The sequence below is a fragment of the Podospora pseudopauciseta genome (genome assembly GCF_035222475.1).
Source record: "Podospora pseudopauciseta strain CBS 411.78 chromosome 2 map unlocalized CBS411.78m_2, whole genome shotgun sequence".
In the NCBI taxonomy this organism is placed as follows: Eukaryota; Fungi; Ascomycota; class Sordariomycetes; order Sordariales; family Podosporaceae; genus Podospora; species Podospora pseudopauciseta.
The window spans coordinates 1,910,151-1,923,028 of NW_026946663.1; the positions used below are offsets into that span (position 1 = coordinate 1,910,151).

The window sequence follows — 12,878 nt, forward strand, 5'->3', positions numbered from 1 at the left end:
TGTTGGCTGGTTATGCGCTCGGCGTGCACGTTAGTGTATGTGATCGAGCCGGCCGAATGTATTTCCTTTGGCCGAATTCATGGAAAAGCTTCCATCATGGCATGATTTTCTTCCCCTTTACGCTCAATATCTCAGCACCGTCAGGCAACGGAGGATGGCTTGGATGGTTTGCGGGGATTATCCGCGCGGGATTTGTGGGGGAAAGCCCTCCTTTTTGCCAAGACCAGGGGGTTGGGTCCAGGTCCGGGGAAGGGTCCGGGTCTTGGTGGGGGACAAGATAATGACATCTCACTAACCCCAACGCATGACCCTAACCCTTGATTAACAAGTCAATCCTGGGCGAGGGACAAGTGTGCACAATCCAAGTGGATTGCCGGTGTCGAACCCTTGTGCCGGTTTCAATAAAGATACTTGCTCTTTGGGTTTGAGGATCTTTGGAACGAGTTCGGTATGGGGAATTAGTGGTGTTGATTAGAGGGGCCGGAGGGATCTCATGCCGGGGCTATGGTGATCCGAACATGGGGCATCGATCGCCGAGCACGATGAAAGCCAGCAAGCGACTCTTTTCGATTACATGGTGGATGGAAGACTGCAGGATGGGGAAGACTGGAAAGGAAACGGGAGCAATCACGAACCTGTCGCGACGAGCGAGGACTCGGTCTGGCGACGCGAATACACAGCAGCAACATTGACTGGGACCGGCCATGGGCAGCTGCAGATCAGCCAAACCAACCTGTTCATGGTCGGGCGCCTCCAGCCGCACGAACTCCGCGCCAGGGGTGGTGATCTCTTCCGACTGGACAGCCCCTCGACGTCAAGATGGCCGTGCGCCATCTCTGCTTATCATCACAACCAGCGTACGCCATTAAATTTGCGATGGGTTATGCTCGCCTGGACCGAAACCGAACCAGTCAGAGAAATTCGTATCGGTTTTGATGAGAATTAGTGTTGGAAGATTCGAAAACGCCTTACCGGCTTCCGGAAGAAATACCCGCCGCCTTCAGAGCACCCTGGGAAGCTGGAATCGATTGGGGAGCCAGCAATCAGCAAGCAGGGATTTTTGTTGAGGAAAGATGGAGAAAATGAGAGAACAAATGTGATAGAAACAGGGTAGACAGACCTAAGAGCCTGGCCTTTAAGAGAGGGGTTGCCCACAATAATCTTTTGCCCTGAACGAACAATTCTGGTCACCGCAGGAAGATTGAACCCCATTTTCCCCTTATCCTCCTTCTGCTCCTTCTCCCACGCCGCTCCGAAACCTCTCCCGGTGTGTCTCAGCAACCTATCCCGCGAATATTCACAAGGCGCAAACATGGGTTGCACCCAGAGCAAGCCTAAGTCTCGGTACTTGGCTCTTCTGCGACCCTTCACCCACATTCGGCATCACTAATTGAGAGTCTCTAGCAGCGGAAACCAAAATCCGGGAGTTGCAAAGCTAGAAATCTGGCAGAGGTCCGCCAGCGGCCAATATATTGGCCCACGTCCAGTATCACATTCTTCCAACTCCACAGCCGAAAAGCAGACCGCACCGAAGAAGTCCGCACCGAAGAAGTCCGCACCGAAGAAGTCCGCACCGAAGAAGTCCGCACCGAAGAAGAAATAGGAGCAACACCCGGGGGAGACATCCACATGTGGCCTTGGCGTGAGGACGATGGCGGGAGGACCGGTGCTGCACTGCACCAGGGGGTTTCGCGCTTGGATTTTTGGGTGTCATCATACAGAGGATTTTGTATTTATGGGGATCTTGAGTATTTACTGGCAAAGGGCGGCCTCTAAAAGATAGGTTTTTTTTTGTTTTGCTTTTACATGACCACTCTTGCCTCTCTGGATTTGTGCAACTCCCTCCAATGTGTGTGTGTGTGTGTGTGTGTGTGTGTTGAGCAGGCTCCCAAGGACCCCGCGTCGTTGCTCCACAAGAGCGGCCGACGCCATACTCTTGTGACGATGTGACGGCTCTCAAATTGACATCGGTACCAAGATGGATTCTTCTGGCTATTTCTGGTATCCCGCCAACAACTTTGTGTGACGGTCATCGTAAAAAACACAAGTTGTTATACTTTACATGTAATTTTCTTTTTTTTTAAAAAAAAACATCTTTCTGTCATCTTGCTTCATGTTTCCTTTATCCAAGCAACATGTGTTCTTTATCCCAGCTATGTTGTTCCATCGTCCCAGCTCTATCTTTCCAATGTCCCAGCTACATATACGCTTTCTCCCAACTACATCTGTATTTTATCCCAGCTATACACGCCTTTTGCCTCAGCTATATTCACTACTTACCTCAGGTGTTTTAACCTTTTGCGCCAGCTATCACGGCGCAGGCATTGAATAACGCATGGACATGGCGATGGCGGCTAGGGTTCTCTCCAGGGGGATCACATCAGCCATATCCACCTATCTAACCCTCGTCTTTTATCCCAACCTACTCCCACTTGATCTGAGCTTAGTATATCTTCAATGCGAGCTTAAACTGTCCATTTCTAGACAAACCCTGTCTTTAACCCAAGCTGAGTTCGTCTTTTGGTAGACTAACCTTACATTTAGTCCGAGTTTAGACCGTCTTTCCCTAGATAGCGCTTGTCTTTGATGCAAGCAGGTAAGCCCTCTAAGGGTTCGTCGACCCGAGCTCATGGATTTAATTAGCTGAGAATTATATATAATCACTGCGCTACCTTATATCACCTTCTACAAAGTAGAACCATACCATTTCTTCCCTAGGATATTTACTGCAATCCGCAACTTAGAAGATGGAGCATGTGGGTCATGTCCGTGCAAGCCATCATGGATCTTTCTTCAGTGCTCCACCCATCTAGACCCTCTTTTGACAGCTCGCTTCGGGACGGCCCGCAACTCTAACCTTTAGTAGAGGCAGGGAAGAAGATGGTTGTTGAAAGAATGCTCGTAGGGGAAGGGGGAGGATTAAAGAGGTAGATGTTGGGAAATTGGCGTGTGTTAAAGTCTACCTCACCGGACGTGTGATGGCGTTACTTTACTTTATCATTGTTACAAGCCAATATTGAAGCATCGGGGCGTAATTTGAGGGCAGCGCTCTCTGGACGCCCATCGAGACCAAACAATAACATATCCAGCAACCGATAAATAATGTCTTCATTGCTGAACTGCCTATGCCAGAGTCAAGAGTGCAGAAAAAAGTAAGCATTTATTATTTAGGTAGGCCAGCAAATCCAGCATGCTCAAAGTACACAGTAACCTTGCCTGTAGCCTGATCCCGCCGTCGATTTCCGGCTTGTTTACTGATGTTATGAAGAGATGACGCAGACGCCATGCATTGGTATATGTGTACAAAATGTAGTAACCTCCAAAAACAATCACTCCTCATCGCTGCTATCCACAATAAACCCTGCTCTAACCCTCGGTCGCACTCGTACTGGCGCAGCGACCGGCATGTCGTCATCGGTATCTTCCTCGCCACCACCCTTGTCTTCATCACCAACACCTTTTTCACTTGTCTGAGTAGCAGATTGCATCTCTTCATCCCCATCATCGTCAACCGGCTTCTTGCTCGGCTTCCTCTTTTTGGCAGCTCTCTTAGCCGGCGCCGGCGAGGCTGCTGAAGATGATCGCTCACTTTCATCATCCGCCGTATTCTCCTCGTCATCATCATCCCTATCCATATCAACGTCCTCATCGTCTCCCAAATCAGCAGCATCCGACTTTCTCTTGCCGCCCCTCTTGGCGGCCTTCTTCGGTTTTGGCCTCTCCACCACCGCATCCTCGTCATCCTCCTCACTATCATCCCCGTCCAACAACCTCTCCCAAGCACTCTTCTCCACTCCCGTCGGCTTCTCCTTCTCCTTTTCCTTGGCCGGCCCCCCATATGCCGCCCTCGTCTTCTGCCTCCTCTCCTCCTCCCTCGCAAAAAACTCCTTATCCGCCTCCTCATCCGACTCATCATCGCTCGCCCTCACATACATCTCACTCTTGATCTTCCTCAACTTCTCCAGCTGCTTCAGCTTCCTCGCCTTCACCCTCGCCACCGCCTCCTCATCATCAATCTCCCTCACCTCCTCCACCTCCTCCCCATCACTATTTATCGTCATCCTCTTCCTCCTCAACTTCTTCGGCCTATCGCCCGTAGGGTTGATCGACTTCAACCGGCCCGCAGCAAAAAGCGGCTCTTCCCCATCATCCAAAATATCATCATCATCCCCATCATCAAACGTCGCCCTCTTCCTCGGCGCAGCTTTTGTCCCAGCAGATTTTCTGCGGAGTTGATCCTCCGCCAGCTCCCCAGCCTCAAAAGTAGGGGGCTCAAACTCCGCCTTATTGATCATGTTCAGATTTTCCTTTAGATCATACGCGCTCATCCTCCCGGGAACGATCCAGACCGAATCCGGAGTCTCATCCAACGTCGGCGCTAACCTCTCAAATCCAACTAGCTTCATCAACAGCCTCAAATGCGGGTTCTTGAACATTGCCGTTCGGCACTTGTCATTGGATGGGTGTATCACTACAAGGCGGGTTGTCATGTTAGCGCGCACGGACCAAAGGTAAACAATCGCACAAGGCTCTGTGTTCAGGGGAAAACTCACCAGTATACGGCGCCTCAGGCAACAACCCCACCACCACCTCACCATCCGTTGTCGCCCCCGACTGCCTCGCCTCCTGTTCCCCCTCCCACCCCCTTCTTTCACTTTCCGCCTCCGCCAAAGTCTTCTTCACCCACTCCAACCACTCCGTCTGGTTCCTATCCAGCAACACCCCCACCACAATCGCAATCTGCGCCTCCTTCTCCAGCATCTTGTCTTTAAACTCCAACTCTGCCCCCGGCCGGGGGTTTGTCGACACCGAGCTCGTCTGCCTCTCGTAGCCGTACTCAAGGTAAAACGCCGTTTGCTTTTCTTTGCTGAACAACAACTCGACAAACAACGCCGGTCGCTCTTCTAGCTTCTTGGTGCATTTCCTCAAAATCTGCTTCACCAGCTCTTCCCACTCTTTGTAGACCGACTTCCCGACAGTGGAAGAATCAAGTGGCTGAGGGCCCTTGATCATGTTGTAAAACAGGGAGATGATGTCAAGCCTGAAGAGCATAGTCCCCATCTCATGCTTAAACGCCACCCGATAAAAATATCGATGCGCACGCTTGAGTTGTTCGGGAGAGAGGTCCTGGTAAAAGTGGGTGAACTTGACAAATGTGTCAACCACGCCCTGGGGTAGAAATCTCGTGGCGAACTGGGCAAAGTTGAATTTGCGCTCTTGGGAGGTATGCTCCGCCTTGCGGGCATCGGCTTCGTCGTCGTCATCCGAGACGGGGTTGACGAGGTCTTCGTCTTCTTCCGCGTCCGAGTTGGTCCCCCCAGCGGCGACAGCCTCGGCCTGTTTGGCTTTCTTCTTCTTGCGGGTTCGTCGCCGGGAGCGGACTTGCATGTCGACGTTTTGCTTGGAGTAGGCTTCCAAGATGCGAAGGAACGTGTGGGTGAGTTCGGTGCAGGCGTCGAGGTACTCGAAGCCTTGGTCTTTGAAGGTGCGTGCGACGCTGGCGATGGTATCGTGGGTTTTTTCTTCGTAGAAGAGGTTGCTGAGGAGGTTGTCGGCGATTTCTTCGTCTTCTTCGTTGCCGCTGTCGGTCATCTCCTGGATGGTGAGCAGTATCTGGGTAAAACAACGCATGACGGTCGTCAGCTGCGGCCAATTTTTGTCCGTGTAGGCGCGATCGAGGTATCTGTTGAGGGTGATGATCATCTCGGGCTGCAGAACACCGGCGACAAGGTTGAAGGTATTGACATCATCTTCAGCTGCTGGTTGGGCAGGCTTCTTTTGATCTTTGTTGGCTTGTTGGCGTACTCGTTCAGCTTCCAAGAACCATGATACCAGGTAGAAGAACTGAGCCTTGTGGCTTTCAAGAACGTGGCCCGCTTCTCGATCGATCGATCGCTGGAGGTGGAGGAATAGGGGGTTGAAGCCAGAGTCGAGGAAGTCAGAGACAAAATCCTTGAGCTGTTGACGGGCGCGTTCGTCGAGGTTGACAGGTGGACCTAGCTCCTTGTCCGCTTCGTCTTTCCTTGCTCGTCTTGGTGCCTTGAAGGTTTTGGAGCCGTCCATCTTCCGTTCTCGCGCAGCAGGGTCGAGTAATGCGTCTTGACCAGAAACTGTGACTGTTCTCCCATTTTCCCTCTTCACCCAAATCATGGTGCCAAACCTACTATGCCTTGATGGCCCCTTCTTGTTGTAAGACCTCAGCATAGCTGCCTCCTTGTTCATGGCGGCCGTCAGCTCGTCCGTCTTGATCTTGTTCAGCTGCTTTTCGCTGACAAAAAGCTTGCTCGAGTCCACCCTCTTGAGCAAGTGGAATAATATCTCCAGGATAATGACGTCCTCCGTCCGGAAGTCCTCGCCCATGTTCGATGCGATTGTCAAGATGGCAAGGAACACATCTTGGAACGAGAAGGCATCAATCAGCGCTGACCTCGAAATCTGGGATTCGTCCCCCTCGTAGTTGATCCCTGAAGGCGGGCTAATCATGGCGATATTCCGCAGGAAGTATAGAATCAACTTGATGATACCCTGATCTCTCGCTGTTCTGTCACCAATCGGCAAAGCCATACTCGGCAGCGCTACCCTGATCGCCGTATTCAAAATCTGCGCCGCATCAAAGTTGATAATCGCCCTCTTGTAATTCAGCTGCGCCAACTGCAACACTGGCAGATGTCTGTGGTGGTTGACCGTCATGGTCTCGGGGTCCTTCTCGATGGGCCAGGTAAGCGGTACCATAAGCTCGTAGCACGCCAACGCAACCTTTGACCTGTATTTGCTATCATTGTCGCTTGGCGGCCATAAAGCAAGAATCTGGAGGAGATCGGTGCAGACAATATTCGCTTCGGCGAGGCATCGCGCAACGTCCATGCGGTTCGTCTTCTCATCGTAGAATCGAATCCATTTCTTCAGATCGCGCAGGACTTCGAGGGCGTCGTCGCCGAGTTTATACTTGTCGTCGTCGCTGTCTACACTGTAACCACCCAGCTATTCCAACTGTCAGCCAACTTGTGTCAAGGATCGCTGGCGAGAAAGCCTACCGCAGAAACAAGACTGTTGATGTGCGCCCGCACCTCGGGGTGCACAGTGTCGTTGGGGATCTCGTTGTCCTCCATGTCGGAGTATTATTCTCGAATGTCGTTTATACCAGCATACGGTCTTCGTCTATCACGATACTAACTCGAATTCGTCGTCGTGGTATCTTGTTTGCTGTGGCTTGGCGCTCGTGGGCATGAAAACGCGATGCTCAAACCCATTAAAATCAGACGCGACTGACCGCGTCTGCCCAACTAAAACAGACACAGTGCGCTCACAGTGTGTGTCTTGGAGCTCGCACTATCCTGGACAGGGCACATGGCAGAGAGTCGGCCGAAAGCAGCAATCGGTCCGGGGGTGGTCCTTGGATTTACCGAGGCTAGCCGACGTCACTCAGTCCGTTGCATTCACAAGAGAGCTTCATTCTCATTTTCACTCTTTTTTCCATTGTGTTTGTGTATTTCAGGTAAAAACGGCTTCTATCATGTCTGCTAGACAAGTGCTCCGTCTGGGCAACCGCCTCAGCGTTCGGTCTTACTCATCTGCTGTCAAGCATGAGGGTGCCCGCGATGTCAAGCGTCTCGGTGTTATCGGCGCGGGGCAGATGGTGAGCTTCCTCTTCATGAGATGAACATAGCAATTGTAGCTGACATGAGATGAACAGGGTCTCGGTATTGCCCTTGTGGCTGCCATGAAGGCCCAAGTCCCAGTTACCCTCGTCGACTCCAGCCAGAAGTCTTTGGATAAGGGCCTTGTCTTTGCTGGTATGTTGTCACTACCAACCCTGAACCAGACCCATTAAGGGGCAACCCAAGCCATGGAAAGAGGCACTCAAGCCACCAAAAACGGGCTTCAACCACTTCTCATTAACCCTCCCAATTCTTTTTATCAACCCTGGCCCTTCATTTTCCAGTATCAATTTTGACTAACGACTCCCAGATACTCTTCTCGCCAAGCAAGTCGCAAAGGAGAAGCTCACTCAGTCCCAAGCTGATGCGGCGAGGGCCCTCCTCCTCCCCACCACCTCCCTCGACGCCCTCCACGAAGCCGACTTCGTCATCGAGGCCGTCCCAGAGATCCCCTCTCTCAAATTCGAGCTCTTTTCCCGCCTCGCCTCCATCGCTCCCTCCCATGCCGTCCTGGCGACAAACACCTCCTCCATCTCCATTACCCGTAAGACTCCCCTAACTCCTTGCCCCCACCACACCATGTTGACACCCATCCAGGTATTGCCGCCGCCACCCAGGACCCCTCCAAACCTCTCGACACCTCCGCCTCCTCCCGCGTAGTAGCAACCCACTTCATGAACCCCGTCCCGGTCCAAAAAGGTGTCGAAATCATCTCCGGCCTCCAGACCTCCCCCACCACCCTCGCCACCGCCGTCTCCTTCGTCGAGAAAATGGGTAAAATTGTCTCCTACTCCGTCGACTCCCCCGGTTTCCTCGCCAACCGCATCCTGATGCCCTACATCAACGAAGCAATCATCTGCCTCGAATCCGGCGTCGGAGACCGGGATTCCATCGACGCTATCATGAAGAATGGCACCAACGTCCCCATGGGTCCGCTCCAGTTGGCGGATTTCATTGGGCTTGATACTTGCCTCGCGATCATGAATGTCTTGCATACGGAAACGGGGGATAGCAAGTATAGGCCGAGTGTGTTATTGAAGAATTATGTTGCCGCTGGGTGGTTGGGGAAGAAGAGTGGGAAGGGGTTTTATGAGTATGCCCAAAAGAAGTAAGTGGGCAGGAGAGGTGCTGTGTGCGTCATGATAGAATTTAGACAGCGTTTTTCATCAAGCCATGTATCAATGCTTATATATGTTTACATATCTGTTGGTTATTTCACATCCATCCCTCTACTAGAGCATGACACCGCACGGTAAACAACTCGGATCATCCCCTTCCTTCCATTGTCACTTACCTGCTTCAAAGCGCAAAACCAGTCGCCCTCTAATACAGAAACAAACCTCATTTCACGTCTACATAGCAACCAACCCCTTCCATTAAAAAGGGGCAACAAAACAATCCACTCCCTCAACCACACCCAGTACCCCTCAGCCCATTTCCCTTTTACTAATCCTCACCGCTATCCCCCCATTGACCATGCACTCAATTAAAATCCCTCTGCACGCTGACAAAAAAAAAACTTAGATTACACCCCGCAATCTATCCAATTTTCTCACCTCCCCGCAAAAAGTAGCCGACACCACTCGGTAGTGCTTCACAAATTGCCCAATATTTTCGGCATCAGTCTACCAGGACAGCAGCAAACTTTCTCACGAATCTCTTTTTGCTTTTCTCCTCCTCCTACCTGTCGGATGAACCGGCCGACCTGTGTGTGTGTGTGTGTGTGTGTGTGTGTGTGTTGCAGTTTTAATCTGTCCTCCCCCCCTCCCCCCCGGTCACCCTACAGAAACTTAGCAGTTGAGAAGCTATTTTTGTCCCCTCTCTTTGTTCATTCGGCTTGTCCCGAAGCCAGCCATGTTCATCTCTCGATAAACCATCGCCTGGGAGCTTGTGTGGTGAGAGCCCGCTAATCTCGCTGTGAGATCTTGGGGAGGAACAGGCCGTCCTTCACTGGAGAGAGATGAGAAGGTAACCAAAAACTACCCCAAGCACACCCCAACAACAACAACCACCACAACCACAACTACAACAACAGCCGACCACCACCCCAGCCCAACCCTCTCCTTCCACCTTCCCCTTCCCAGGCAAAACTCCCCATCACCCATTTAAGCCGAGTGTAATGTGAATCAGCAACAATGCCGGGGGCACCCGCCCCTTCCGGTCCCCATCCCATCCCATCCCATGACAGCCAGTAAACCCCCTCCCGTACCCCCAGACTCTCATATAGTACCTGCCATGGCAAGAACGGATCAAGAGCAATATATTCCCACCCCGTTAGTCAAACTAGCTCGACCCCACCCACACACATCCCCTCAAACTGAACCTTCAGACGGAAGTTCCCAGCAATAGAGAACCAAACCAAATGTGGCCAACTCTGACGGCCGGAACTGTCGTGTGATATGTCAACAAAAAGCAACAGCTAGGTTCGGGATGCCAAAAAGAATACCTCTCGTTGGTGGTGATGTTCTGATATAGGGGGTATATATATTAACAAACCTCAAGGTCTTGATACTCCTCCCTCCCCCAGTGTCCGGTGGTCAGGCAAAAAATAACGAAACAGGCATGACATCAATCTTCCCCAAACCAAAACCAATACGCTCTCATCACGGAGAGCGACGAAGCTGGTTTCTTTCTCCTTGAAGCGGATCGTCCCAGCCTCCATCTGTCTGTCATGCAAATACATCCCTCACAAGCAAAAACCGGCTGACAGGAAAGAAAGCGGGCGTTCGGAAAAAATATGGGGTTCATACATACACACACACACACACCACACACAATACAGCAAAAACCATGCTCCCCCCTCTTCGGAAAAGCACCCCCGGCTCACATCAAAAAATCCGGTGTTTCCCAAAGGGGTAAATTGACCATCCCATCCTGTTCCTGCGTACTAGAGTAGACCATGCCATGCAGGGAAGCCCGCAAGAACGGGCATGTCTCGCCTCTTGTTGGTTAGGTACCACAAGTAGTTTTCCCAACTTGCTAGCCCGAATGTCGTGTTCTACCCCTGTGTGGAAAAGCAAGCAAGCAGGCTCCGAGTGAGTTCGAGGTAGTTATCTATCGATCGTGAACTCGAGAAAAAGCAGAATCAACCAATGGGGGCTGATAAACAAGTGAGAGAAGAAACAGTGGCTGGCAAAAACAAACCAAGACCTCCTCAGCTTCTCCCGGCGGCGGCCAAAGACTGAGCCTGGAATGGTAAGCCGAGGGAAAACCCCCATGTCCGCCATTTTTACCGGCCGGGCCTAGAAAAACAAAAATGCCTTTGTTGTTGTTGTTGTTGTTGTTGTTGTTGTTGTTGTTGTTGTTGTTGGCGGTAGGTAGCTTGGAGCTTACCTCCACCATAAGAAAGGTAGCTTCCAAAGGGAAAACTGACGAATCGGCACAAATTTGACAGTTTTGTTTTGATCCTCGGTATTGTGCTTGGATCCGTCAGTCTGGTCTTACAGCACAACACAGCAATGCCTTGTAACGGGACCAAAGTCATGTGCCACACAAGTCAAAGACAGTCCCATGCCTAGTTCGGTTGTATCTCAGGAATCAGGTGAATCATGCGTGCTCGGTGTTGAGTGACTCCTCTGGTCGATATCGAGTTACATCCCCGTTGACTGGTTCTCGAAATCAGCATGGATATTCGCGCAAGAAGGATGACAGGCATCTCCACTACCTTCGCAAGCTTATATATGGCGGGAAACATCATCTATCTCGACCTTTGAAAGCATTTTCGATCAGATCGTCAGGTTGGCGGTCTCGAACAAACAAACAACATGACCTAGAAGTTGTACAGCCAGGAACGCAGTGAATAGTTTGAGCAAGCCGCGTTTGACAACTCGGCTAAACAGACCCGTCAAAACGGTTCAAGGACAAGCCATTCGCGCCCACAAGCTCTCACGTCACGGTGGTAAGCAAGTCACTTGAAGGAAAGCCGATAATCACCAACGTTCTGCCACGCCGTGTTTGACAATTGCGTGATGCTGTACCAGGCACCTGCGATATTCTTCGCCTGAGTCGCATCACTGGGCTAAAAAGTTCTCTGTCGAATCGTAAACATGCCGGCAGCCGTGTCACAAGATGTCTTGTGAGGAGCTGAATGATAAGACACGGTTTGACCAGCAGCCATTCCACGAAAGGAAGGTCGGACACGCCAGCAAGTGCTGGAGAAGTAGGTGCGTCTCTCCATGGGGGCTTCTCCTCGAGGCTCCTCCGAATCCTGACAAGCCCAGAAACTGCTCTCGAGCAGTCTGCGTCAAACTGCGCCTTGAGCGCAAGCGAGACAGCGCCGTCACAATGCGTAGCATGCGTTGCTTTGCACGACCGGCCGAATTGATGAGTCCACGTGTGGCAGAATCCAAGTTAGGCTCGCGCAATGCACAATGCAGGCTGCACGGCTCGATATTAATGACGGTGGGTAATGTGAGGGGAAGCCCACTTGGTAGGAGTGTGTCAAGCATCCTCGGCCTTGTCGAGTGCTTGATGATGTTCCGGTGGATAAGGAAATGCGCAAGCCATGTGGAACTAGAACTGATCCTCCGAACGGTCTTCTAACTCTTACTTTGTCGAGGCCGGGGAAGTCTCTGAACTGATGGGACATGTTCTGGGATCAATGGCCTTGCTTCAAACGAGGCTCGGAAAGCATATCTCTGCACAAGGTCCTGCCTTGAAATCTGAGCCATCCGTTTGGTCAGCCGCTTGTGTCTAGTATAGGGGATATTTTGACACCGTCGGGTTGTAGCAACACGAGACCGAGTCGCTCGCCTTGAAGCTGGCAGAGCTCAGGTGATACTGAGTGCACCGGGCACTTCGACGTGGCCCTAAACGCAGAAACGGAGGGTTCGTCGTGGCCAGCAAGGCCGTACAAGTGGCCCGTCGCCATCAGGCCGTTGGCATGACGTCTCGCTGGTGGTAAAATGCGGCAAAAACAGCAAGCATCAGCGCGTGTCTTTGGGCGTGGGCCGACAGCAAGGGGCTGGGTCTCGATGGTTTTTGCCGCCAGCTCGTGGCCTAGAGAAAAATCTTGCCCTGGACGGAGCATGTTGCAAGTCTTGTCAAGGGTTGTGGAGGGAGACGCTTGATGTCAGCCCCCTTTCCACCCGCTCCTGCAGGTTGAGATTCTGCAACTCAGCGAGCGGGTTATTTCCGGAGGACGACGATGCGACAGGTTCCCATGTTGATTCATCCCATCCCGCTGGTAGCCCGGGGATCGATCTGACGAGCTATTGACTG

The 12,878-nt window shown here is 51.8% G+C and overlaps 3 protein-coding genes across 3 annotated transcripts; 2 read left to right on the top strand and 1 right to left on the bottom strand.

Annotated features, from left to right (window-relative positions):
- Nucleotides 1–574: 574 nt before the first annotated feature.
- On the top strand, nucleotides 575–946 carry QC763_204969 (uncharacterized protein; the record flags this gene model as incomplete). Its single annotated transcript, XM_062909539.1, has 1 exon — nucleotides 575–946. The coding sequence occupies one exon, from the start codon at nucleotides 575–577 to the stop codon at nucleotides 944–946; it is 372 nt and encodes a 123-aa protein (XP_062768337.1).
- Nucleotides 947–3,152: 2,206 nt separating this feature from the next.
- TOF1 (Topoisomerase 1-associated factor 1) lies at nucleotides 3,153–7,234 on the bottom strand. Its single transcript, XM_062909540.1, has 3 exons — nucleotides 7,035–7,234; nucleotides 4,554–6,981; nucleotides 3,153–4,471 (listed from the first exon to the last, which is right to left on the bottom strand). The coding sequence occupies exons 1-3, from the start codon at nucleotides 7,107–7,109 to the stop codon at nucleotides 3,330–3,332; spliced, it is 3,645 nt and encodes a 1,214-aa protein (XP_062768338.1). The 5' UTR covers nucleotides 7,110–7,234; the 3' UTR covers nucleotides 3,153–3,329.
- Nucleotides 7,235–7,396: 162 nt separating this feature from the next.
- QC763_204980 (uncharacterized protein) lies at nucleotides 7,397–8,918 on the top strand. The gene is made up of 4 exons (XM_062909541.1): nucleotides 7,397–7,636; nucleotides 7,694–7,793; nucleotides 7,969–8,202; nucleotides 8,256–8,918. The coding sequence occupies exons 1-4, from the start codon at nucleotides 7,514–7,516 to the stop codon at nucleotides 8,768–8,770; spliced, it is 972 nt and encodes a 323-aa protein (XP_062768339.1). The 5' UTR covers nucleotides 7,397–7,513; the 3' UTR covers nucleotides 8,771–8,918.
- The last annotated feature ends 3,960 nt before the right edge of the window (nucleotides 8,919–12,878 follow it).